We start from the raw sequence: 23,877 nt of genomic DNA, 5'->3' as shown, positions 1-23,877 counted from the left end.
ACTGCACTTCCCATGATCAGGGGGAAAACAAAGGGCCGGGCTGCCAGGGCTGGAGTCAGATGCAGGTCAGCACAAAGAAGCAAGGCCAGTTGTCAGTGCTCAGCCAACTTTTTATTCAAGGAAATGAACATACAACTCAGCGACACTTCCCAGTAGGTCTTGGCCCGGTGGAGCAGTTGTCAGGACTGAGGTCCCTGCCTTCTAAGGCTCCTCCTCTCCCAAGCAGTCTCAAACAGCATCTGAGCATCTTTGGCCTCTGTTCCACTCTCCTCATTATTCTGTGCGTTCTTGGAGACAAGACTGGAGGGGAGCTTGTCGCAGCAGGAGAGGGAGACTCCCTGGATTCCTCCTCAGTCTCTTGACGTCCCTCCTCTGCTTCAGCCTTGGAGTCTGAACTGCTTCCTTCCACAGGTTCTTCCTGCTCACTAAACTTTGTTGCCCTTCAGCATCCAGCTCCTACTCCCTCTGACCTCCCCTCACTGTCCCTTTCCCAATCCCCAGGCTCTGAGCCTTCCTCCTCTGAGGTCTCCCTTGGGGGTTTCCTGACTGATGCCTCCCACTACTCCTCATTGTGCAGCCAGTCTGAGACACAGACTGAATAATAGCACTTACTGCAACTGCTTCCCTAGATTCTCCGAATTACAGTGATACCTCGGGTTAAGTACTTAATTCGTTCCAGAGGTCCGTTCTTAACCTGAAACTGTTCTTAACCTGAAGCACCACTTTAGCTAATGGGGCCTCCTGCTGCCACCGTAGCACAATTTCTGTTCTCATCCTTAAGCAAAGTTCTTAACCTGAAGCACTATTTCTGGGTTAGCGGAGTCTGTATGCAACCTAAAGCGTATGTAACCCGAGGTACCACTGTACAGTAATTGATCTCTCTGCTTATAATGGCCACTGCCACATGGCTTAAAAAAGAAAGAAAGAGGATATACTGTATATATGCTGTATATAGATCCACATTTAAAAATGATTACTACAATACTGAGTCATACAATGTAGACCCTTTGGTTTCGGTGAAACTGAGTATGAATTAGCTGGATGCATTATTTTAATGTATGACTAATGTTAGATATCACCCTATAATTTTTAGAGGAATACGATACATCTCACTGCAGTGGGGAGGACCAGGGCCTGTGTGAATGTGCTCAGTCTTCTGCCAAGGTGCTCGCTTCTGATGGCCAGTTCCTGGGCCCCTGCATTCCTCCTTTACTTTTAAACCAGGTTTGGAATGGACAGCCATTCAAACAGAGCACATCATACAGAGAACTGCCACCCGTCCTTATTCTGCCACCTGTCCTTATCCTAACCTTCTGATAGCCCTTCAAATGGACACAAGTCTTCTCCAAAGGAGGACACTGACCACCCTGTCTTTGCCCTGCTTGTTCTGCTAATGTGTGCATGTGGTACCAGTTGCTCTGTCATGGAGACCTTGTCCATTTTCCACATAATTTAAATAGGCTGCATTTTGTGTGTGTTGTTTCCTAAACAAATGAAGATGTGAAGTTAGACTCTCTTTTAAAAAGTACTAGGGATGTAGTGAGACCAGAGGGATATCGCCCGGCTGTGAGCCGTGAAGGCCGCTCCCTGCAAGGCCCTTTCCACCTGGCCTAGGGGGCGGGACCCACACTCACCCACCTCTACCCAAGTGGTTCCTGGGGAGACCAGAGGGACATCGCTATGCCTGACAACAAACCCTAACTATTGGATTCTTTTGTCCCATCTTTTGGTGCCTGCTAAACAGCCGTGTCTTATACTCTTTATAAGAGTATATACTCTTGTTAATTATGCTGTTTGAAATGTGCATTTTATATTTGACTTCACTTAGCAATGTTTTTTTTTGAAATGTTTGGGTTTGTTTTTTTTTGTCAACTTTGTCTTAAATATGTGTTCTGTAGTTGACCTCTTTTGTAATGTTTTATTTTGAAATCTTTAATATTGTAGTTTTCTGTTAATTAAGTTGCTTTCGCGGTATGCTCTATATCTGACTTTCTTCAGATTGTTTTCTTGATGTTTTAATATTCTGTAAACCGCTTTGAGATTTTCTTTTAAAATATAAAGTGGTATAGAAATGAAATGAAATGAAATAAATATATTAGTGGCAGTGAGGGCAGGTACATAGACGATAGCAATATCTGGACAGGGAAGGATAGCCAGGATGTGACGGGTTGTGTTTTGGTAATTTCAAGCCTTGATTATTATTGCAATATACTGTTGGGTTGAAGTAAACGACAGACGAATGACAAGTGTCATATGGGAGGCATTTGCCGAGCATGTCTCGGGGAGTCCCTTTTATTGAATATTACAGCATTGCCACATATGTGCTTGTTGCTGATTGGTTAACACAAATACAATGCAAGGGTTGTATATAGGCATTAATCACCAATAGATTAAAGGTTGGGAAAGGGAACACATGGTTGGACAGGTATGAAAACCTCCTTATTAAACTATTACTAGTGATTGATATTGCAAAACTTAAAAGAGCATAACAATCGCATTCCGTAGATGTGGTCAACCATGCATTAAGAACAGGTCAGGGTACGATGTTTCATGAACTCAATGTGAACTGAACATTCTAGGGCGGGTGAGGAAAGGAATGCTTCAGTTTAGAGCGGTTTGCCAGACTCATGTGCAGAAGCAGAACTTCCCATCAATATACTCTTTGTAGGGTTGTCTGGAACCTCCTCTTGTGCACAATACTGCAGCTATATTTGTCAATAGGGACAGACTCCTGCCAGCACTTAACTCCAGTGCTTAAAAAGCTTGCAGTGGCTGCCAATATTACCAGGGCAATTTCATGTATTGTATTAATTTAAAACCTTCATAATATTTTGAGGACAACCTGAGTCCTTATATCATTTCTTAGACATGCTAACGATTCAGTATATAAATGCCTGGAGGAAAATAAACATGAAAACTGGGACAGTAGACAGGCCACCCCACATTAGGTTTGAATCATGATTTACTTCTGCATTGTTTTCTCTCATGCCCACTGTTCATATTTGTCTCCATGTCTTCTAGCAATGGATTAAGAGTAATTACACTGGTGCCTCTAGTTACGAACTTAATTTGTTCCGGAGGTCCGTTCTTAACCTGAAACTGTTCTTAACTAGAGGCGTGCTTTTGCTAATGGGGCCTCTTGCTGCCGCTGCACCGCCAGCACACGATTTCCGTTCTCATCCTGGGGCAAAGTTCTCAACTCGAGGTAACTCTTCCAGGTTAGCGGAGTTTGTAACCTGAAGCGTTTGTAACCGGAGGCATTTGTAACTCGAGGTACGACTGTACACACTATTAAGGTATTATTCTCGCTAGCTAGTTTACATGAAGAAAATGTGCCTTTCCCCAAATGATCTGCTACATTTATCCGTAAATATCACCTCAATATAATTCCTGGACTTCTGTAGCGTAATTTGTTGTTCTGTCCTTAGATACCCCCCTCCCCTTGGTTCATGAAGGAGGGGGGTGTTGGGAGAGGCCTATTGTCACTTGTGTCCTGTGAAGAACCCTGCACACTTCTGATATTGAGGACGTGTTAACACGGCAGCATGAGCGCATGAAGTTTGGCATCAAGGTGCATTGTGGGAATGCGCACCAGTGGAGAAAATGGCACAGTGAAAATGTTTAGTTACCAAAACTCTCCATAGATTTGTTGCAATAGGCTTTAAGAACGGGGGCAGCAGTGGGGATCAAACTTTCCAGTGAAAAGGAACGCATTATTATTACTTCAAGCCATACAAGTCAAACAACAATTCTCAGCAAAAAAACAAGTTTTATTGGGGGGGGGGACGACCCACAATTTAACAAAAAAAAGCCCCAACACATTTATTTCTTCATCGGGCTAAAAGTTATTGCTCAGTAACACGCACTAATTTAGGAGCAGCCAAAGTGATGCCCCTCAGATGTTGTTGGACTTAAACTCCCAGTATGCCCAGTGAGAATGGCCAGTGGTCAGGGATGATGGGAATTGTAAGCCAACTGGAAAGCACCATGCAGGCTACCCGGGATAATTCCTATTAAAAAACTAGAAATCTCATCTTACTGTTCAAAGCCTCTAAATGTGAATCAGAAAACAGTGAGTCAAACCACCCCCCTTTTTAAAAAAAAGTTACAGCGTAGGTCAGGCTAGTCTTCAGAAGCTCAGGCCTGTTTCATTCACAAAAGTATCACAATGAAGGTGCTGTGAAAATACTTGGGTGGCAGTGGCTTCACATGGTATAAAAGCTGTTTGCCCTGTTGTTTGTGCAACTGTAGAGATCTATCTCCGCTTTGTGGCCAGGAAAGACTCTCCATGCAGACAGTCATATATCCATTACAGCCATTCAGTTCCAAGCATGTTCCTGGCAAATAGTATTTGACTGCCAATATACATGAAACTTCCTTCACTTTGATTCAAAAACTTAGATTATGAGGACTCTTGAAACAGCTTAACCACAATAAATGCCTTTTCCAAGATACCCGCCCTTATATAAACCAACTCCTGAAGGGGCGACACCAACTTCAATGAAATGGCATTAAATATATCCCTTTGGCTACTGGTTTGCACATTTTTACCATTTGGACCACAAAAGCAGTAGAATGTTTGTGAGCTTGCTAGTTCTTGGAAATCGATGTATCACACACAACTTTTTATGAAGCTGGGTAGATTAATTTTAATGGCAAACTACGGTATGTGATTAAGACCCTTTCAGTCTTAAGGATTTTAGAGGGAAAAGGACATTAAGTCATCAACATCATCTCTGAAGTCAAATTGCAAATGAAATATTTAAGACACCTGATACAATTTCCAAGTTGTTTCCAAATGCAAACACAATTATGCACAAAATATGGGCTTGAAAAGCTTGAAGGCCTGTTTTCCACAATGTACCATGAGTAGATCACATATTTGGTTTGACACTGCGCTCGTGGGGTTTTCTACTGCTGTAGTTTCCTACAGGCGTAAACTTGAGTGCCCACAATTGAAAAAATATATAGACCACCAAAGTTTAATGACGATTAATAAGGAAAATTGTGGCTTTTAAAGCCAGAAGAGAAGCAACCAATCTTTAAAACAAGGCGATGACATGGTAACTTGCACTGCCATTACAAGCAGGTACTGAACCTGGCAAAATAATAATTGCCAGCACACAATTCTCCACTTTTACATTGTTCAACCTCACTTATTTTAAAGCTTCGTAGCCAAAGTATGAGAAATCAATTAAAAATATATTACTGCAAATGCATAACACACATAAAACACCAAACTATACTTTAATGCCAGATATCTTTATGCTGGCAAGAGACTTAAGTAATAAAAATGGCCCGCATATATTAACAACTTAGCTAACTTATTTTGCGTATGTACATTTTTTTCAGCAATCAGTTGACACTGTACTGATCTACAACTACTAACCAATGAAAAAGTTAAGAAACTCAAAAAAACTAGTCTACTTCAAGAGCTCCGGAGCCGATATATTAATCTTTACATACTGAATTGTTCCATACGTGGAGACTTCACAATCCAAGACCCAAAACCATGCTGCTCCAGGTAGGTTTTCAGCAAATATTTCGCTCCTTGGTAGGACTCTGCCATAATCTAAATTTTAAAAGTTCAATTAATAATTTTACAGGGAGGTTGGTATAAAGAAATCCTCACAATGCGTTTTGAAAGTTTGTGTACGGCAAGCTTGTTGAAATACAAATGCTCCAAAAGGCCTATTTATCTCTAATAAAATCATTATTAATAATAATTATCATCCAAAAATCACACAACATAAAAACACAAAATACAATTTAAGAAATGAAAACCAGTAACACCCCCCCCCCGCCACAAACATATTTAAAATGACATAAATTGCTTAATCTGCCAAAGGACTGGTTACAGTGAAATGTTTTCACTTGGTACCTAAATAAGGTGACAAGCAAGCCTCCCTGGGGAGAGCACTCTTGCTGGGTAGGGGAGCTGAAAATAATGTCAATATATTTCACATCTGGCAACCAATGCGCCCCTTGGGTTTCATATAGTACATGGGTAAAAAGGTAAAGGGACCCTGACCATTAGGACCAGTCGCAGACGACTCTGGGGTTGTGGTGCTCATCTCGCTTTACTGGCCGAGGGAGTACAGCTTCCGGGTCATGTGGCCAGAATGACTAAGCCGCTTCTGGAGAACCAGAGCAGCGCACAGAAATGCCGTTTACCTTCCCGCCAGAGTGGTACCTATTTATCTACTTGCACTGCGTGCTTTTGAACTGCTAGGTTGGCAGGAGCAGGGACTGAGCAACGGGAGCTCACACCGTCGTGGGGATTTGAACCGCCAACCCTCACGGCCTTTTAGCAGCTGTGTGGCTCATTTAGCGGAATTATTGTATTTAGCACTAACTCTGGAAGTTTACACTCAATTCTGATCCAACTAAGCCTCCTGTCAGGAGTGCACATTCTCCTACCCCACTAACCTATACAAACTGCCTTTAACCCCAGCCCCAGCCCTTTCTACAGTTCAAAGCTGAAGAGGGCACAAGGATCTATCAGCTACTTTATCATGCTATTCCTATCTTTTAAATACAAGATGAAAGCCAATTTAACACATTTGTTAAAGCAGATGGATAGATTACTAAATTTCTTCCCTGTATCATGGTAAACAAATTACTGATGTGCTCTTGTTCTAAAATACAATAGAACCATGTATACTACTGAATTACTTTCCAAATTAATGAATAGTATTGAACTGTGACCTTTAGATTAACAGCTACTCAAATAACAAGATCTAGGATACTGTTTCCCCTTGCTAAAACCAAACCAATTCTGAACTCAGTGAATGAACAAAATAGAATTCACGAGATCTGCACTTACAGCAAGTTTCCTTTCATCAAGTCTTACCTTTGCTTCGTGGTACGTGCCCGCTTTAAGTAAATCATCTCTCTTTGATTCTTTAACCACTAAATTGAAACGACTTAACATTGCGGCCTTGCAAAGACGACTTGCCATCGAAATGCCACTTTTGAAGGGTGAACTAGGTATGAAAAATAGTGATGATAAAGAGCACACTAGTGGTTATTTGTCTGAATTCAACTAGTTATAGAGAGCAAAGTTACTGAAAACCCTTAACAGGTTTTAGGGTCACGTGGAAAACTAGAAGCCTCTGTTTCAAAGTTATTTTATAGAATGCATAACCAAGATTAAAAGTAAAGGTAAAGGACCCCTGACAGTTAAGTCCAGTCGCGGATGATGCTGGGGTTGTGGCGCTCATCTTGCTTTACAGGCCGAGGGAGCCGACGTTTGTCTGCAGACAGTTTTTCCGGGTCATGTGGCCAGCATGACTAAGCCGCTTCTGGCGCAATGGAACACCAAAACCAGAGCAGTGCACGAAAACGCCGTTTTCCTTCCCGCCAGAGCGGTACCTATTTATCTACTTGCACTTTTTGGTGTGCTTTCGAACTGATAGGTTGACAGGAGCGGGGACCGAGCACATGAGAATAACTTCCCACTTGTTTTGAACAGAGGTGCTTCTTTCAATTTAATGTACTTTTTGTTATAAACATTTACCTTTCTGTGATCTTCCCATTTAGCCCATCTACGACCTCCAACGACAAGTCTCCTTGGGACCAATTCAAACTAAGAGATCTGCGTTCCAAGTCTACCTGTACAGCGCAAGCAGCAGATACCAAGCTAATGCGAGGTTTGTTCACCATGTAGAACATGGGCAGTTTTGAAGTGAGAGCATCATCTACCCGTTGTTTGATAGCTATTTCCAGTCCTCGTGTATCATGGCAGTTCCCATCCCCTAAAAACATTAAGAACCACACCAAATATTTAGAGAAGATCAAGGCATGCTTCTAGACTCTGAACCTTTGCTCTATGGAGATGTACAGTTACCATTCACACTGCTTTAAGCCCCATTCCCATAGAACATTAGTTTTCAGAAGTTAACAAGACATGTAGCCCACTGAACGCAGATACTAGGAAACAGCCAGTGTTTCAATATTTAATATTGACTGAAAGAAGAGACTCAAGTCTAAACACACAAGGTGCATACTGGATGTGCACTAGGAAGTTTACCACATAACACTGGTCTTGAAAGACCTACATTGGCTCCCAGGACGTTTTTGAGCACAATTCAAAGTGTTGGTGTTAACCTTTAAAGCCCTAAACGGCCTCGGCCCAGTATACCTGAAGGAGCGTCTCCACCCCCATCGTTTTGCCTGGACGCTGAGATCCAGCGCCGAGGGCCTTCTGGCGGTTCCCTCATTGCGAGAAGCAAAGCTACAGGGAACCAGGCAGAGGGCCTTCTCTGTAGTGGCGCCCGCCCTATGGAACGCCCTCCCATCAGATGTCAAAGAGAAACAACTACCTGACATTCAGAAGACATCTTAAGGCAGCCCTGTTCAGGGAAGTTTTTAACATGTGACATCTTAGTGTATTCTTGATCTTTGTGGAAGCCGCCCAGAGTGGCTGGGGAAACCCAGCCAGATGGGCGGGGTACAAATAATAAATTATTATAATATTATTATTATTATTATTACACCAAGTGCAGCTTTCTACCCTGTGCATAAGTGTGCACAAACATGGAACTCTCTCTCAAACATTACTGGAGTTCACAATCAGAAATGGCAGAGAGGTGATATTTTCATGCAAAGGGTACAGAATAAAAGTACAAGCACCATGCGAGTGTAGCATACAGATGAACTGATTTCATGTCAATTGGCCCAGAGATTGGATAGACTTAGCTTTCAACCTGTAAATCAAAATTTTTCAAAACTATGTTTTGATATCTTGAACTACAGTTCCCATCAGGGCTATGGGAACTGTAACCCATGACATCTGGAGGGCACTAGGTTGTGAAAGGCTTTTAAAATGTCGTTTTATATTTTAGTACTGAATTTTGTAAGCTGGTTAAATACTTTGAATAGAAAAAAGATAAGACATTTATCAAATTTAAAGCTAAATTTCATGTCACTGTATGTTTCAGAAGCTGTTCTGTTTTGGGGACCACTTAGCAACCCAACAGACAAGCGTGAAAGTATGTGATTTGTTATGATGCATTTTAACAGAATTTAATAATTAGAAGTCACTCACTTACCAACAATGATCCTGTTAACATAAACGGGCTGAATGAAGTGACTTAGCAGGGCTCCCTGAACACCCAGTACTTCCCATCTTGTCAGTTTGTCACTAGCAGACATGCTGCTTATTCTAGAAATTTCAGCAGGACAGTAGACCGTGAGATAAACCTTGCCTTCAACAGCGACATGAAGGCACAGTTCCTCATCAGCTTCAAATGCAGATGCAGAATTGGGACTGAGGCGTCTATAATTAAGTATATAGCACAATAATTAAGATATAGCAGTTTCCCCAGTCATAGCAAAATAGAAGTCAGCCTCTAAGTGAATGCCTTTATACCAGGGCTTTTTTTCAGCCAGAACTTGACGGAACTCAAGTTCTAGCCCCTCTCAGGGACTAAAGGTAGCTGGCAAGGCTCCTTTTGTGCTAGGTCAACAGCTCAAAGAACTATGGTATCTTTGGCTAATAGGGAGCTATCAGCAGTATGTGATTTCCTTCCAATTGACCTTTTCCTATCACCCTGGCAAGCAATAGCATTCTAATACAGTGGTACCTCAAGTTACATACGCTTTAGGTTGCAGACTCTGCTAACCCAGAAATATTGCTTCAGGTTAAGAACTTTGCTTCAGGATGAGAACAGAAATCGTGCTCCGGCAGTGCAGCAGCAGCAGGAGGCCCCATTAGCTAAAGTGGTGCTTTAGGTTAAGAACAGTTTCAGGTTAAGAACAGACTTCCGGAATGAATTAAGTACTTAACCTGAGGTACCACTGTACATGGAAACATACATAACAGGACAGGCTCCACATTCATAACTGCTGTCACAATCACAATATCAATTATTTCTTTCAAGAGGACCCCTTCTCAACCACTAGGAAGCTATGCCAACAAGGGAGATCTTTTAAGGCTTGGATTCTGTAACAGCTAGTCTTCATCTTCAATATGAACAGAGCCAGTTTGGGGAGGCAGGGAGCTCCTTTCCAAGATGGAAGCAGGTGGTGCCCACCAAAAAGTGCCCTCTATTCCTGTGGAATGACTGGTTCACAGCCCAGAAAAACCTACTGTAAATGGGTAGAAGTCTGCATACATACATACATACATACATACAAAAGCAAAACATGTTTGGTAATAATTGGCTAATTGCATATGAGTTAATTTATCAAAGAGAGTTCTATCACTTCAGTTGTAAACAAAGCACTGTAAATTTACACTACAGTGGTGCCCCGCAAGACGAATGCCTCGGAAGACAAAAAACTCGCAAGACGAAAGGGTTTTGCGGTTTTTGAGGTGCTTCGTAAGACAAATTTCCCTATGGGCTTGCTTTGCAAGACGAAACGTCTTGTGAGTTTGTTTCCTTTTGAAGCGGGAACTGGGCTGGCAGGGAGCGAGCGAGGAAGCGACCTACCTTTTCCAGAGGGATCCTCTTCTGGAGAGGGCACAGAGGAGGCAGGTGGGCTGGGATCCAGCGGATCTGGCTGGGTCTCTGCGCTGCCGCCGCCTCTCTCTCTCTCTCCCGCTCCCCATGTGGCTGCTCCATTTTGCCCTAACTGCGCGAAGGCAGGAGGAGGCGGGACAAAGGAGGAGGAGGAGGAGGCATCCACTGCGCTTGGGCCGCCGCGAAGGCGCCTTTGCGGGGGTGGGAAGAAGCCGGGAGCAGCTGCCGAGACTGTGGGGAGCCCGGCGGCGTGGCGCAAGGTAACGGGGGGAGCAAGGGAGAGTCCGCGCCGGGCGCTTCGTGCGTCCGCCCTTGGTTCCTGGGCTCGAACTTCCTTTGGCACCTCGTGGAGAGAGAGGGAGAGGAGCGGGCTGGGGCTTTGATGTGGGACACGGTTTGGCGGAGCGAAGACGTGGCAAGGCTTGGCGACAGAGGAAGGGGGGCTGTTTTCGTGGGGAGGTGGGAGGGGGTGTCTTTGCCTCTTCCCGGCAACAGATCCTCCAGGCTGGGGAAACTCCTCCTGCTGGGGAGTGACCCGCTTTGTGCTTTGCCCGCTATCCCATTATAATACAGTACCAGGGTGCATCCGTGCTTCGCAAAACGAAAAAATCCACAAGACGAAGAAACTCGCAGAACGGATTAATTTCGTCTTGCGAGGCACCACTGTAACTCAGTGCTTGGGGAAAATCAAAAGATAGATGTTTGAAGCTGTGAAAATAAAATTAACAGCTATCTGTATGAACTGGGCTTCACTTAAATTTGATTTTGCATCACTTCTACGTTACTCTCCCTTTTTCTTTTCAGTAGGTTGGCCTTCCAATAATCGTAACTGCAAACCTCTGCGATAATGTGTTACAAATCAGACTAATCAATATTACTTTCTTGTGCAGCAAATACAATGTAAAACCATCTTAATGAGAAAAACGCATCTGCATGAATTAAACTTTATAATGTTGGAATGTCTAATACTTACAGCCTGGACTTAATCTGAGCAGATCCTTTTGGTAACTGATTCATGTAGAGAAATATGCTTACGTTTGGTTTTAGCGCAAGCAAGTTTGAAGATGGCTCAATGCAAAATATGGACTTATCCATCATGGCAGCATTTTTACTGTAGTAGAGCAAAAGCTGTCTATAAAAATACCTTGAAAGAAGCATAAGTATTTCAGATACAACACAGGATGCATTTAAAATCTGTATTAGAGAAACCAGGAGGAACACAAAACTTTTAGTGTCAAATTACTTTTAGAGTAAAATTACATATTCCCAAGAATTAGCTGGCCCTGGAAGAGCTGGTCTGAGGCCCGGGGTGGGAGTCCCCAGTTGGCTGGGAGGCCCAGGGCATTCTTGGCATAACAGTTTAAGTCCAATAGACCCCTGGTATGGGTCCCTGACCAGTTTAGCCCTCCAAGGCACAGTACAAGTGTACCGGCAGCAGTTTTAATTTGAGAAAAAGCAGCAGTGTTATTTATTTTTTTACCTAAGAAGAGAGCGTCTTGCAGTAACAACAGCATGAGAGTCATGCAATATTCTCCCATCTGGATGACCACATTGACTATAGTTGAATTCACCTGTTCCGATAGCGACCACCTCATGCTGTCTAACTAAAAACAAACAAACAAAACATTTGAGAAATTTAGTTGCCCATTTTGGAATTCAGCTTTATTTTTATTCAATGATATTTTTAGAGATACGTCCTAGAGCAAGGGGTGCAAAACTGAATTTGAATAAAGGACTGGGGCCACAAGCTGTCAGCTCCCTGTAGGCCAGTTTGACAGGCCTATCCATCACCTAACATCATACGTAAAATGCAAGCCAGGCAATACAGTGGTACCTTGGTTTACGAACTTAATCTGTTCTGGAAGTCCGTTCTTAAACCAAAGCGTTCTTAAACCAAGGCGTGCTTTCCCATAGCAGCGGGGGACTCAATTTACAAATGGAAATGGCACACACTCAACAAGATGCGGAACATGTTGTGCTTCCAAGGCAAAGTTCACAAACCAAAACACCTACTTCCGGGTTTGCGGTGTTCTTAATCCAAGTTGTTCATAAACTAAGCTGTTCTTAAACCAAGGTACCACTGTATGTGCCAAATTCCTAAGCAACAGCACCTCTCAATATTTCCTTTTGAATTTGACGCTAGATCCTCACCAGTGCCATGCCTAACTTTCAGTGATGAATGAGTGAGCATGGTTTGAGCCAAACCACATGACCGGGGGGGGGGGGATAGGGTGGCTTTATGGGGACCGGAAGTTGCCACTGCTGCCCTAGAGCAATTTAAACAACAACAACGTTTGTGCTTACCTCTTTCAATTATGAAAGCAGCCAGCGAACTGCTACAACTCTGGTACTCTGGATATTTAGCAGTCAAACTGTTGAATGTTTCCCTGACAGCTTGAGAAATTTTTTCATACGCAAGATGCAGCCCTTCTAGTAAAGTTATAAAGATAAAGCAAAGAATCAAAACCAACTGTTTAGAAATATTGGAGATCATCACTAAAGGGGAAAAATAGTGTGAATGAACGTTTATTCTCCTTGGTATAAGGAGGAAGTGTGGAATGGTAAATCCTTCTCTTGGGAGCCCACAGAGTGTACTTCAAGTAAGAATATTTCTTAAGAATATACAGGTAGTACACAAGCTTTCTTAAGAATAAACAGGTAGTACACAAGCAAGCTTATCTTTACACAACAGCTCTTCCATGCCATTCACTAGATTATGTAGCCTACTGCATCTCTGGTTATATCACCAATAATTGTTGTTTTTAGTTGACCCAAAACAAAGCAAAAACGAAAAAACCGGAGTGATAGCTAACTTGAGATGCCACAACAAAGTTCCATCTTTATAAGCCTAACAATTCTACACTTTATACAGCGATCACCAAACCAACCTCTGCAGATGTTAAGGCACCAATGAAGGTCTTGCTTGGCACCCCAAGCGCTGGGTTAGTGGCTCACGGGTAAACTGTGCTATGGAAACAGCAGTTTATTTGCTGATAAAAAATGAACACGCACAACCATACATTTGACAGAAAAACAGAAAATGCCTACCATAAGGAAGCTTTGAAATGTAGCTAGCTTCAGCTGTTCTTTGAGGTTCAGTTACGGTTGTAGTTTCTGAAAGATTCCTGGGAGGACCTGCAAAGATACCAAATTGGAAAAAATGAGAAGATAACAACCTAACATGTTACTTAAGAGAAATATATGCTCCTTTAACCAATATATGCTACAAACCAACACAACTGGTCTCTGGAATAGTCAAAGTACCCCACACATCAGCTGTCTGCAATACAACTAGACCAGGTGGGGCCAAAACTTTGGAATATTCCGACAAACATCATAGCCACTATGAAGATTCAAAAACATGGCAGTGCTACTTGAAACAGGGGCAAGAAGATGCAGTACTATCTGCCACTCTTTTCAATATCCCCAGCGCTAGGGTCCCAATACAGAATAAAAGATTGGGTTAGTCTACGATAACGTTATTCCCCCACCCCTGAACCTGACAGTGAAGAGACAAACATCATAGTAGCAAAAGTACCTGGATTTTCTAGAGGTTTTGGTTCTGTCTCATCTAACTGCAGTAATTCATCAAGAGCAAGTTTTGCGGCATTGGATTTTGATTCCTTCTTGTTTTGCCCCAATCCAGTCTTATACTGAATGCCATCAACCACAGCACAAAATGCAAAGTATGATCCCAAGAGATTACCTTAAAAAGTGCCACAGGAAATCTTTTTTTAGATAAATGCAACTGTAAAAGTTTTATATTATTATAATTTATGAATATTGCATTTCACCAAATTTGAATTCCGTTGTATCTAATAGCTCAATATTGGTAGAAAACCAACCATTTCAGGGATATTCGGACAGCGCTGCTCTTTCCTAATCTTCATTCTCCAGCCAAACCAAGACGTAACTATCATATCATTGTGACACCGAACTTCAAGTACGAAATAAATTTGAATATTGTTTTCATTTCCAGTTTAAATTGGGTTCCTAATCAGTTATTTGGGACTGTCAAATGACAGAAACTTCTTCTAGATAAATGTTTTAGACATTTAGATACCAATTCCCAGCATTATGACTTATGCTTTGCATTTCTAGAGTAGGGAATGAGGATACCAAGTTGCAACCAAGCAAAGGCAAGTGACCTCTCCAACATTTTATGAAGCAATGGCGGTAGCACAGGAAAGGCTGCAAAATATCTAAATGGCAACCAAGGAATAGTATGTCATGGGTCGATTTTAATCAAGTTGTGCAGCCATTGAAATAACAGAAGAACCAAACTAATATTATATGGCAGCTTTGAATGCCACCTATTAAACAGCACCTGTAATGTCCCAGTACTAGAATAGAGTGGATTCCCAAGAAAGTGATTTTATTTAATATATATATATATATATATATTTACCTGTTGCTACTGTTTCCTTTAATTCAAGCTGTACGCGCTGCATTTGTGCAAACTGATGCAAAGCAGACACTGGGTTTATATCCCCTCGTTTATATTTTGTGACAAATTCCTTCGGAATTTTCTTGGGAGGAAGTGAAGTGATTGGAACAATGGGTCCTGCTTTGGAATATAGGCAGTCAGGAACTTGACCTAAAATGCATTAGTTGATAATAGCATAAGTCAAAATATTTGCTTGGCAGCTTTTGTCAGTTCATTTTTGGCTATTCAGGAAGTGCTTCTTCACCTTATCAAAGGCATCATGACATTTTTCAACTTTTTGAAAGCTATTTTTATTTTCAGGGTTGTTACTTTATGAAGGTTTTAAATATGAAATTTATGTGGTATTTCACCCAATGAACAAGGTAATGAGAGCCAATCAGGTGGAGTGGGATTGAACTGTAGACTGCTTGCACATAAAGCCTATTATGGATACTGGGGAATTCTTGGGATATTTCCACATATAATTAAGGGACTTCAGGCACTTTACAGACAAACATTTAAAAAGAAAGACACAAATGTGGGGCTGTTAAAGAACTGTGAACACAATCCCATAGCAATGCATCTAGATTCCTTGTCTCAATAGAGGTTTTAATTATTAAAGCAAAAACATATATTAAAACCAATAAAACATGATGAAGCATTGAGATATTAACTGGAAGATCTTTGAACAAGTAGCTTTAAGATAAGCAAAAGCAATGTTCTCTCCACACATTTCTTCTGAGTCTCCAAAAATTTTGATTTCACAGGTATGCGGTCTTAAGAGGTATAAACTCACACAACATTCAGATGGCCAATGAGTATCTCTTCTTTTGGCCAGACCGGTGAAGAAACCTTGCTGTTAAAAGCAAAAACGATTTTGGAGAACAAAAACAAATAACAGCAGCAGAAATTTGGAAGAGCACAGGTTAATTAATTTTATAATGAATGATTTTAGACTGTTGTTTATGCTGTACTTTGTACTGTTTTATTGTTGTTAGCCGCCCTGAGCCCGGCTTCGGCTGGGGAGGGCGGGATATAAATAAAATTTATTATTATTATTAAGACTAGCAGAGTAAGTTAAAAATGCTAATTTGGCTGCGATCACATCAGACATAGGAAATAGCCTTATTTGAAACACATTTGAAACACTTCTGCCACTTTAATAATTATGGCTCACCCGGCCTACCCGAAGTGTGGAAATGGTAGTAGTTAAGGGTACTGGAAACTGTAGCTCTGAGTGCAAAACTACAGTTTGTAGGATTCCTTGAGCAAAGGCATGGCAGTTAAAACAGTATTAAAAGGGCTCTAAAATATGTCGTGCAGATGTGACATAACTCTGACAGCCTTGGACAGCAGGGCAACATCTGGAGAGGCCAGGGCACACCACCTCCAGATATTTTGGCCAGCATTTGGCCACAAAGAGAGGGAGGGGGGACACTGGGTTACAAATTATTCAAGAAAACTGCCAGAAACTGCCTTTTCCTCCAGACAGAAGCAACATCCTTCAGATACTCCCAACATAACAGGAAAAAAGCCTTCCAAGACCGTCAGCCGAAAACGACTGTTTACAAAAACCAATACCTGAGATGTTCGTCACCTTGGAAGCCAAGGTGGAAATGTTAGACGTTTCTGCCGGTAAAAACATAGCTTTGGCGCTCTCTGCCTGCGGAAACAAGGGAGCCGAGGCCTGCAGAGAAGGTTGCGGCGGCGGCTGGGCGGGCAGGTTCTTCTTCAGCATTTGGGCAAAGCTGGGCACTCGGGACGCCTGGGGCCAGTCACTCGCCATCTTGCCCCGACCTGGAAACAAAAGCAGGAGTTATTGCCAGAGATTCAGGACTGCTGGGGCGTGTGGGCCCAGCCTTAAGGACACCTGCCCGCTCCTAGTAACGCAATAAGGAGGAGGGAGAAAGGAACCCAAACGCCACTGACTTGACCAGACCTTCCTCAGAAAGGATTTAAACCAACAACAAAGGTCAAACACACGATCCTTCCACAGACAAGATGGCGCAGCGATGCGCCGGGCCTGTAGGCCTCCCTTCCGGAGCCACGGAATGACGCCACCTTGTCCCAACGGAACACAGCATCCTTCGGGCCAAACCAACCAATTCCAACAGAAGCCGGGCGCGCAGGCTGCAAAGAGGGGCATGGCTGCTCAAGCTCTCGAAGCGCTTTTCGCAGTCCCACAACAACCGCCCGAGGGAGAACGCCCTCGCGCCAGGGTGCGCCACTCGCAGGGCCCACACATAACACAGGCGGCTTGCTTCCTTGGTCTCTCTCCCCCTACATCCACCATCGTCCTAGCGGCTCCTGCAGCACCACAAATACTCAATGGTCTCTGGCGCCCCTGAAGTGTGTGGGGGGGGGGGTCTGGGGACATTTATTTATTATTTCTTTAATTATTTACATCTATATACAGTGGACGCTTGGGTTGCGAACGTGATCGGTGTGGGATGCATGTTCGCAACCCGCAGCGGTGCGTCTGTGCATGCGTGGGTTGCAATTCGGTGCTTCTGCACATGCACAAAGCGCAAGTTAGCACTTCTGCGCATGCGCGACCGCCAAAACCCGGAAGTAACCCGTTCCGGTTCTTCCGGGTTTCAGCAGTCCATAACCTGAAAAAACGCAACCTGAAGCGTCTGTAACCCGAGGTATGACTGTACCATTTTTATCTTCCAACGGTCTCAAGGTGGGGTGCAGTGGCCAGATTTACATATAAGCTAGACAAGCGATAGCTTAGGGCCCCGTGGCCCCCCCCCCAAATTTAAAGGAAAAAAACCTGGATGTACATTTCCAAAATAGAAGATAAAAAACAAGTAAAACAAAACCTACATACAGCAAAAATAAATTGTGTTGTGTAGGCTCCTGTGATGTAATGGGCCCCGCCTGCTAGCCTGCTCCCTAAAATATCACTGGTTTGCTCATTTCTATATATAGGGTGCCTACAGTCTGCACGGACTGGTCCATAAATTACCATATAGAATATATGCAACACAAAAAACAGCAGCAATTTGTTGTTGACAAAGGACATATAAAGGGCCCCATTACCTTTAGTAGCTTAGGGCCTCATCAAACCTAAATATGGCCCTGGTGGGGTCTATGGTTCTCCCCCCCCCCCCCAAGCCTGTGAAGTAAGTTAGGCCCAAGGTGGCCCGGGGAGGTTCACAGCTGAGTGGAGATTTGAACCCTGCTCTCCCAGGCCCTAGTCAAATACTTTAATCATTGCACCACACTGTAAAATACATGGAAAGTGCCTTAAAAAAATAATAATCCAAAACACCTGGCTTGGGTGGTTTATGGGACTTTTAAACAAAACATTTTAAAGAAAACTTGGCATCATATCTGAATTAAAAAGAAGGGGTATGAATTCCAGAAAAAGAAGGGGTATGAATTCCAGAAGGTTAGTAATGGTACCAAAACCTGGCAAAGGTCCTGTTATTAGACTCATACCATTCAACTGCATTAATCAAGATTCAAAAATATTTTCATGCAGACAGATTAGCAGAATTAACGCCTCACCTGGTTGGCAAAAATCAGGTGGGCTTTGTAAGAGGGAGGATTTAAATACTTTAATTTTTTTTATTTCAGAAAAAGAACTGGCAAATAAGCTTAAATAGCATCACTGGATTTCACAATGCATTCCACAATCAGATTTTCTTTCTTTCTTCGCTTAAAACAAATGAGGTTCAATTCCAAATTCGTTCAACTTCTACATAATTTACAGAAAAGCAGTAAGGCTATAATCAGAAATCATGGTTGGGATAGAGACACAAAACAGAGGGGCCTTTTATTGCCCCTACTTTTTGGAACTTTTGACGATAAGTAGAGACCTTGGCTATAAAAATTAAAACTTTATTTTTAATTTGCAAATTTAGTAACAAAAGGGGAAAAGGAAAAACAAATATGGCAAAATAGTAATGAAAAACACCCTTCGTATATAAAAAAATTAGAGACAAACCACTTGTGGAGGGTGTAATATATGATACAACACACAAGTTAAACTTATCGGCAGGTGTTACAGACGTTATGCTTTTCGGTGGGTGAGTGGGACTTCCCAATTTGGTACTACCATGCATCCAAATTAGCTCTAATAAACAGAATGTACACATCTGAGAAGCAAATGGAATTGGAACATCTCTATAGGAAATCTCAAACCAAAACAATACATCTCTTATTCACTAAAGCAGCATTAAAAATTTGGGTCAGACTCCTCAGTTAGCTTTCTCTCCACTGACATCAATCCTTCAAAATGAATCTGTGCTCTAATAATCACGCTCTATTATTATCACTACTAATTTTATTTTAATACACTTCTCTACTAACTTTCTTTTTGTGCCTTGTATTCACATCTAACAAATTACATTTTGCTCCCCACTTACATTCAACTTTTCATTAGGCACCCCCCTTCAAAGAAACCCAAACCCCAGCAATGATAAGACAGCCCTAAGGTCTCTGAACCACATAACAATACAAAAGCATTTATCTGAGTTTCTTTTTAAAGCATTTATGCTTTCCGGCCCATCCCAGAAGTTCTGAATATATTGACTGATTACAGAGCCATGGCAGCAACGGAAACTAAGGCTACAAAGACAACAATATTGTTTTTATTATTAAATTCATTACCTTCCCTCCAACAGCAGGTTCCGGGGCATGCTAAAACTATTTGAAATTCCTAATTAAACACAGCTAAAACAGATTAGTCACAGGAATAGGGAGGGTCCTGAAGACACACTACACAGGTGATAATCATCAGAGTCAAGTAGTGAGCCTTCAACGTTTGCCAAAAGCCTAGTCAAAGTGCAGAGACAGAATCTTAAGAGTTGTGGACATGGAAGGGACCTTAAAGATCATCTAGTGCAACCCCCTGCAATGCAGGAAACCTGCCCACAGCCACCCCTGGGTGGGCTCGAACCCCCAACCTTCTGGTTAACAGCAAGATACACTGACCCACTGCAGGGAGGAAATTCCATAACTTTGGAGCTGCAGAAAGGAATGCCCCCCCTCTCACCCAGTCCACCACACTGCTAGTATCTGATCTTCCCTCTACTATTTATGAGCCGTTATTTTGATGTTCTGTATCTTTTGATACCTAAATAAAAATACTTTTTAAAAAGGCAACAAGAGGCAAAGCACATTTCTGGTTGGGCAAGCCACCTGCCACATTTATAAGAGAAATGACGGCATTATACGCACATTAACCTTTCCATCCTCAATTTACTTCCTTTTAAGTAAAACCTTTTTTTTTAAGAATAAAAGTTTGTATTTTATATATCAAGCATTACTCAACCAAATTCCAAACGGCATTAATGAAGAGAAGGCTTTTTTAAAAAAAAAGTGTCCCTACACAAACATTTCATGTTCAAATTAAATATCAAAAACACTGGCAAAATTTATCCAGAAAACCTACTTTAGAACTGGTACAACTGAAAGCAGAGACCTAGCAATCTCTCAGTAAGTGAGGAAGAACAAGTGACCAGCTGAGCCCCCAAGTACAATTACAAGACCCAAAACATGCTTTTGCATATCAAAGGCAACTGCTGACACGTGGAAATAGTCGGCCAGCTTGGAACTGCTCCTCACCTACACGCAACTCCCAACCAAGCCCGTCTCAATCTGGGCTCCCTGCAAACAGAGCACGGGAGGAAAAGCAACAGACCAAACCAACTAAAGGAAAAAAGGGGTGACAGGGAGAGTTCATTCTCCCTTTCTTATTATTTAAAGTCCATTTTTCTTTTTATTACTATAACATTTCTCCAGCATTTAAAAACACCTCTTACCTATTCTTCATACTGTATAATATGTTTAGTATATCCTACAGGCGGAGTATTAAGAAAAGGTTTCTCCCCCTGCTGTAGAAAGAATGGTTTGTGCAAGACCTCATTGATGAAGGGGTGTGGTGCAAGAAGATTACATGGGGTCTACTAAGGAGAGTTTTAGGGCTGCGATTAAACCATTTATTTTTGTATGATACGAATAAGAATGAATTTTATTATTTATGCCCTGTTGACCTGGCTGGGTTTCCCCAGCCACTCTGGTCGGCTTACAGAATATATAAAACATAATAAATAATCAAACATTAAAAACTTCCCTAAGCAGGGTTGCCTTCAGATGTCTTCTAAAAGTTGTATAGTTGTTTATTTCCTTGACATCTGATGGGAGTGTGTTCCACAGGGCGGGTGCCACTACCAAGAAGGCCCTCTGCCTGGTTCCCTGTAACTTCATTTCTTGCAGTGAGGGAACAGCCAGAAGGCCCTCGGAGGCCCTCAGTGTCTGTGCAGAATGATGGAGGTGGAGGTATACTGGGCTGAGGCCATTTAGGATTTTAAAGGTCAGCACCAACACTTTGAATTGTGCTCAGAATGCACTAGGAGCCAGTGAAGATATTTTAGGACCAGTGTTGTTTGCTCCTGGTGGCCACTCCCGGTCATCAGTCTAGCTGCTGCATTCTGGATTTGTTGTAGTTTCTGGGTCACCTTCTAAGGTAGCCCCATGTAGAGCGCATTGCAGTAATCCAAGTGGGAGATAACCAGAGCATGCACCACTCTGGCGAGACAGTCCGCAGGCAGATAGGGTCTCAGCCTGCGTACCAGGTGGAGCTGGTAGACAGCTGCCCTGGACACAGAATTGACCTGTGCCTCCATGGACAGCTGTGAGTCCAAAACGACTCCCAAGCTGTCCACCTGCTCCTTCAGGGGCACAGTTACCCCATTCAGGACCAGGGAGTCCCCCACACCCGCCCACCCCGTCCCCCCAAAACAGTACTTCTGTCTTGTCAGGATTCAACCTCAATCTGTTAGCCGCCATCCATCCTCCAACCGCCTCTAGACATTCACACAGGACCTTCACTGCCTTCACTGGTTCCAGTTTGAAGGAGAGGTAGAGCTGGGTATCATCTGCATACTGGTGAACACCCATTGTTTTCACCAGTGCACAAGGAAACGTGCAGGAAAGCATACCCTCCAACGTCTAACCCAGGGCTTCCCAAACTTGGGTGTCTAGCTGTTTTTGGACTACAAGTCCCATCATCCCTAGGTGGCAAGACCGGTGATTTGCAGTCTGAAAAAACAACAACTGGAGACCCAAGTTTAACAAAGACTAGTCTAGAGTATCCAAAGCTGCAGAGAGATCGAGAAGCAGAGTTGTACTCCCCCTGACCTGCTGTCAAAAAAAATAAAATAGGTGATACACTCATTAAAACTATAGTACTACTTCTTGGCAGAGGGTTGGAGACCCAAGTTTGAGAAACTCTATTCTGACCTAAAGGGACGCGGGTGGCGCTGTGGGTTAAACCACAGAACCTAGGACTTGCCGATCAGAAGGTCGGCGGTTCGAATCCTCGCGACGGGGTGAGCTCCTGTTGCTCAGTCCCTGCTCCTGCCAACCTAGTAGTTCGACAGCACACCAGTGCAAGTAGATAAATAGGTACTGCTCCAGCGGGAAGGTAAATGGCGTTCCCGTGCACTGCTCTGGTTTGCCAGAAGCGGCTTAGTCATGCTGGCCACATGACCCAGAAGCTGTACGCTGGCTCCCTCGGCCAATAAAGCGAGATGAGCGCCGCAACCCCAGAGTCGGTCACGACTGGACCTAATGGTCAGGGGTCCCTTTACCTTTTATTCTGACCTAAATCCAGGGCACCCCACCTGTCACCCCCTGCACAACCTGCCTGCCACCCCGCTCAAGCCACTTCAGCCCATCACCACCACTGCCACCTCCCCACCCCCAACCTTTGCCAGCAGCTGGGATCTCTCTACTTCCTCTGCCACAGCTGTGATGAGGCCACTGCTGCAAAGTCTGCTGCCGCTGCGATGCCCAGTAAGGCCTACCACTTCTGCGAGGCCCTGCCACCATTGCTAGGCCCACTGCCACCACTGCTACAAGGCCTCGTAAGGACTGCTGCTGCCACAAGGCTCAGAAAACCCCGCAACGAGGGCTGCTGAATGAAGCCTTTCCTCTGCAAGGTTTTCTCTTTCCCTACTCCCTGCTGCTTTCCCATCTACAGAGGACCCCATATGCAGACGGGCAGTTCTAACTGCAAAAAGAGCCTGCGAAGAACATCATGCCCACCCACCACAGTGCTACTGTGGTCAGTTTTGCTCCTCTCCCAGCTGCATTTCCCCTTGCAATTCTTCAAAGGTTTATTGCTTTTATTTGTGGAGTGCTATGATGGTGGGAGGGACGCGGGTGGCGCTGTGGTCTAAACCACAGAGCCTAGGACTTGCTGATCAGAAGGTCGGCGGTTCGAATCCCCGTGACAGGGTGAGCTCCCGTTGCCCGGTCCCTGCTCCTGCCAACCTAGCCGTTCAAAAGCACCTCAAAGTGCAAGTAAATAGGAACCGCTCTGGCGGGAAGGTAAACGGCGTTTCCGTGCGCTGCTCTGGTTCGCCAGAAGCGGCTTAGTCATGCTGGCCACATGACCTGGAAGCTGTACGCCGGCTCCCTCGGCCAATAAAGCGAGATGAGCGTGCAACCCCAGAGTCGTCCGCGGCTGGACCTAATGGTCAGGGGTCCCTTTACCTTCATGATTGAGGGAAAGGTTACTCAAAGCAACTTACAAGTTTTAAATGAAACTTAATAAATAATTAAGAAATAATTCTTATAAAGCATCTCACCTGCCGGCGGCTCCTTTGCAACTCCACACAGACACCTCACCCAAAGCACATCAAGCTACAGCAAAGGTTAATCTAGTTAGACCCCCTCGTAGCCCAAATCTAACACTCCAAATGCCTTGTCCTCCATTCACCTGCATGCAGGTGTTTTGTGCTTTTGCGCTGAGCAAACCGTCATGATGAAATAGAAGCTGGGCAACTTGCACGTGTTTTTATTTTTCTGAAGTCCATGGTTCCAGAAAGACTTCCACAACAAGCAGATGCGGCCCTTCCACATGGATCTTTTGGAGTAATCATCTCTGGGTCAGCTTAAAAAGGGCTCTGTGTCTGTGTTTTCAATATATCCCATTAATGGGGGTGTGAGTTTTTAAAGCATTTTTTT

General features: G+C 43.4%; 1 protein-coding gene across 3 annotated transcripts; it reads right to left on the bottom strand.

Moving 5' to 3' along the window:
- Positions 1–3,749: 3,749 nt before the first annotated feature.
- Positions 3,750–20,511, bottom strand: ADAD1 (adenosine deaminase domain containing 1). Of its 3 annotated transcripts, none has more exons than XM_080986830.1 (12): positions 20,470–20,511; positions 16,474–16,689; positions 14,875–15,063; positions 14,005–14,172; positions 13,515–13,601; positions 12,771–12,896; positions 11,947–12,070; positions 11,440–11,610; positions 9,054–9,280; positions 7,520–7,757; positions 6,854–6,986; positions 3,750–5,572 (listed from the first exon to the last, which is right to left on the bottom strand). In XM_080986830.1, the coding sequence occupies exons 2-12, from the start codon at positions 16,676–16,678 to the stop codon at positions 5,459–5,461; spliced, it is 1,782 nt and encodes a 593-aa protein (XP_080842956.1). In that variant the 5' UTR covers positions 16,679–16,689; positions 20,470–20,511; the 3' UTR covers positions 3,750–5,458. The 3 variants fall into 3 exon arrangements, with proteins under 3 accessions (XP_080842956.1, XP_080842957.1, XP_080842955.1); XM_080986831.1 differs by lacking the exon at positions 20,470–20,511 and adding an exon at positions 20,297–20,442; XM_080986829.1 differs by lacking the exon at positions 20,470–20,511 and adding an exon at positions 16,822–17,146.
- Between the last annotated feature and the right edge of the window lie 3,366 nt (positions 20,512–23,877).

Source organism: Podarcis pityusensis, assembly GCF_964106645.2.
Source record: "Podarcis pityusensis genome assembly, chromosome: 17".
Taxonomy (NCBI): domain Eukaryota; kingdom Metazoa; phylum Chordata; class Lepidosauria; order Squamata; family Lacertidae; genus Podarcis; species Podarcis pityusensis.
The sequence above is the reverse complement of the archived record's forward strand: the minus strand, read 5'-3'. Positions and strand labels throughout refer to the sequence as shown.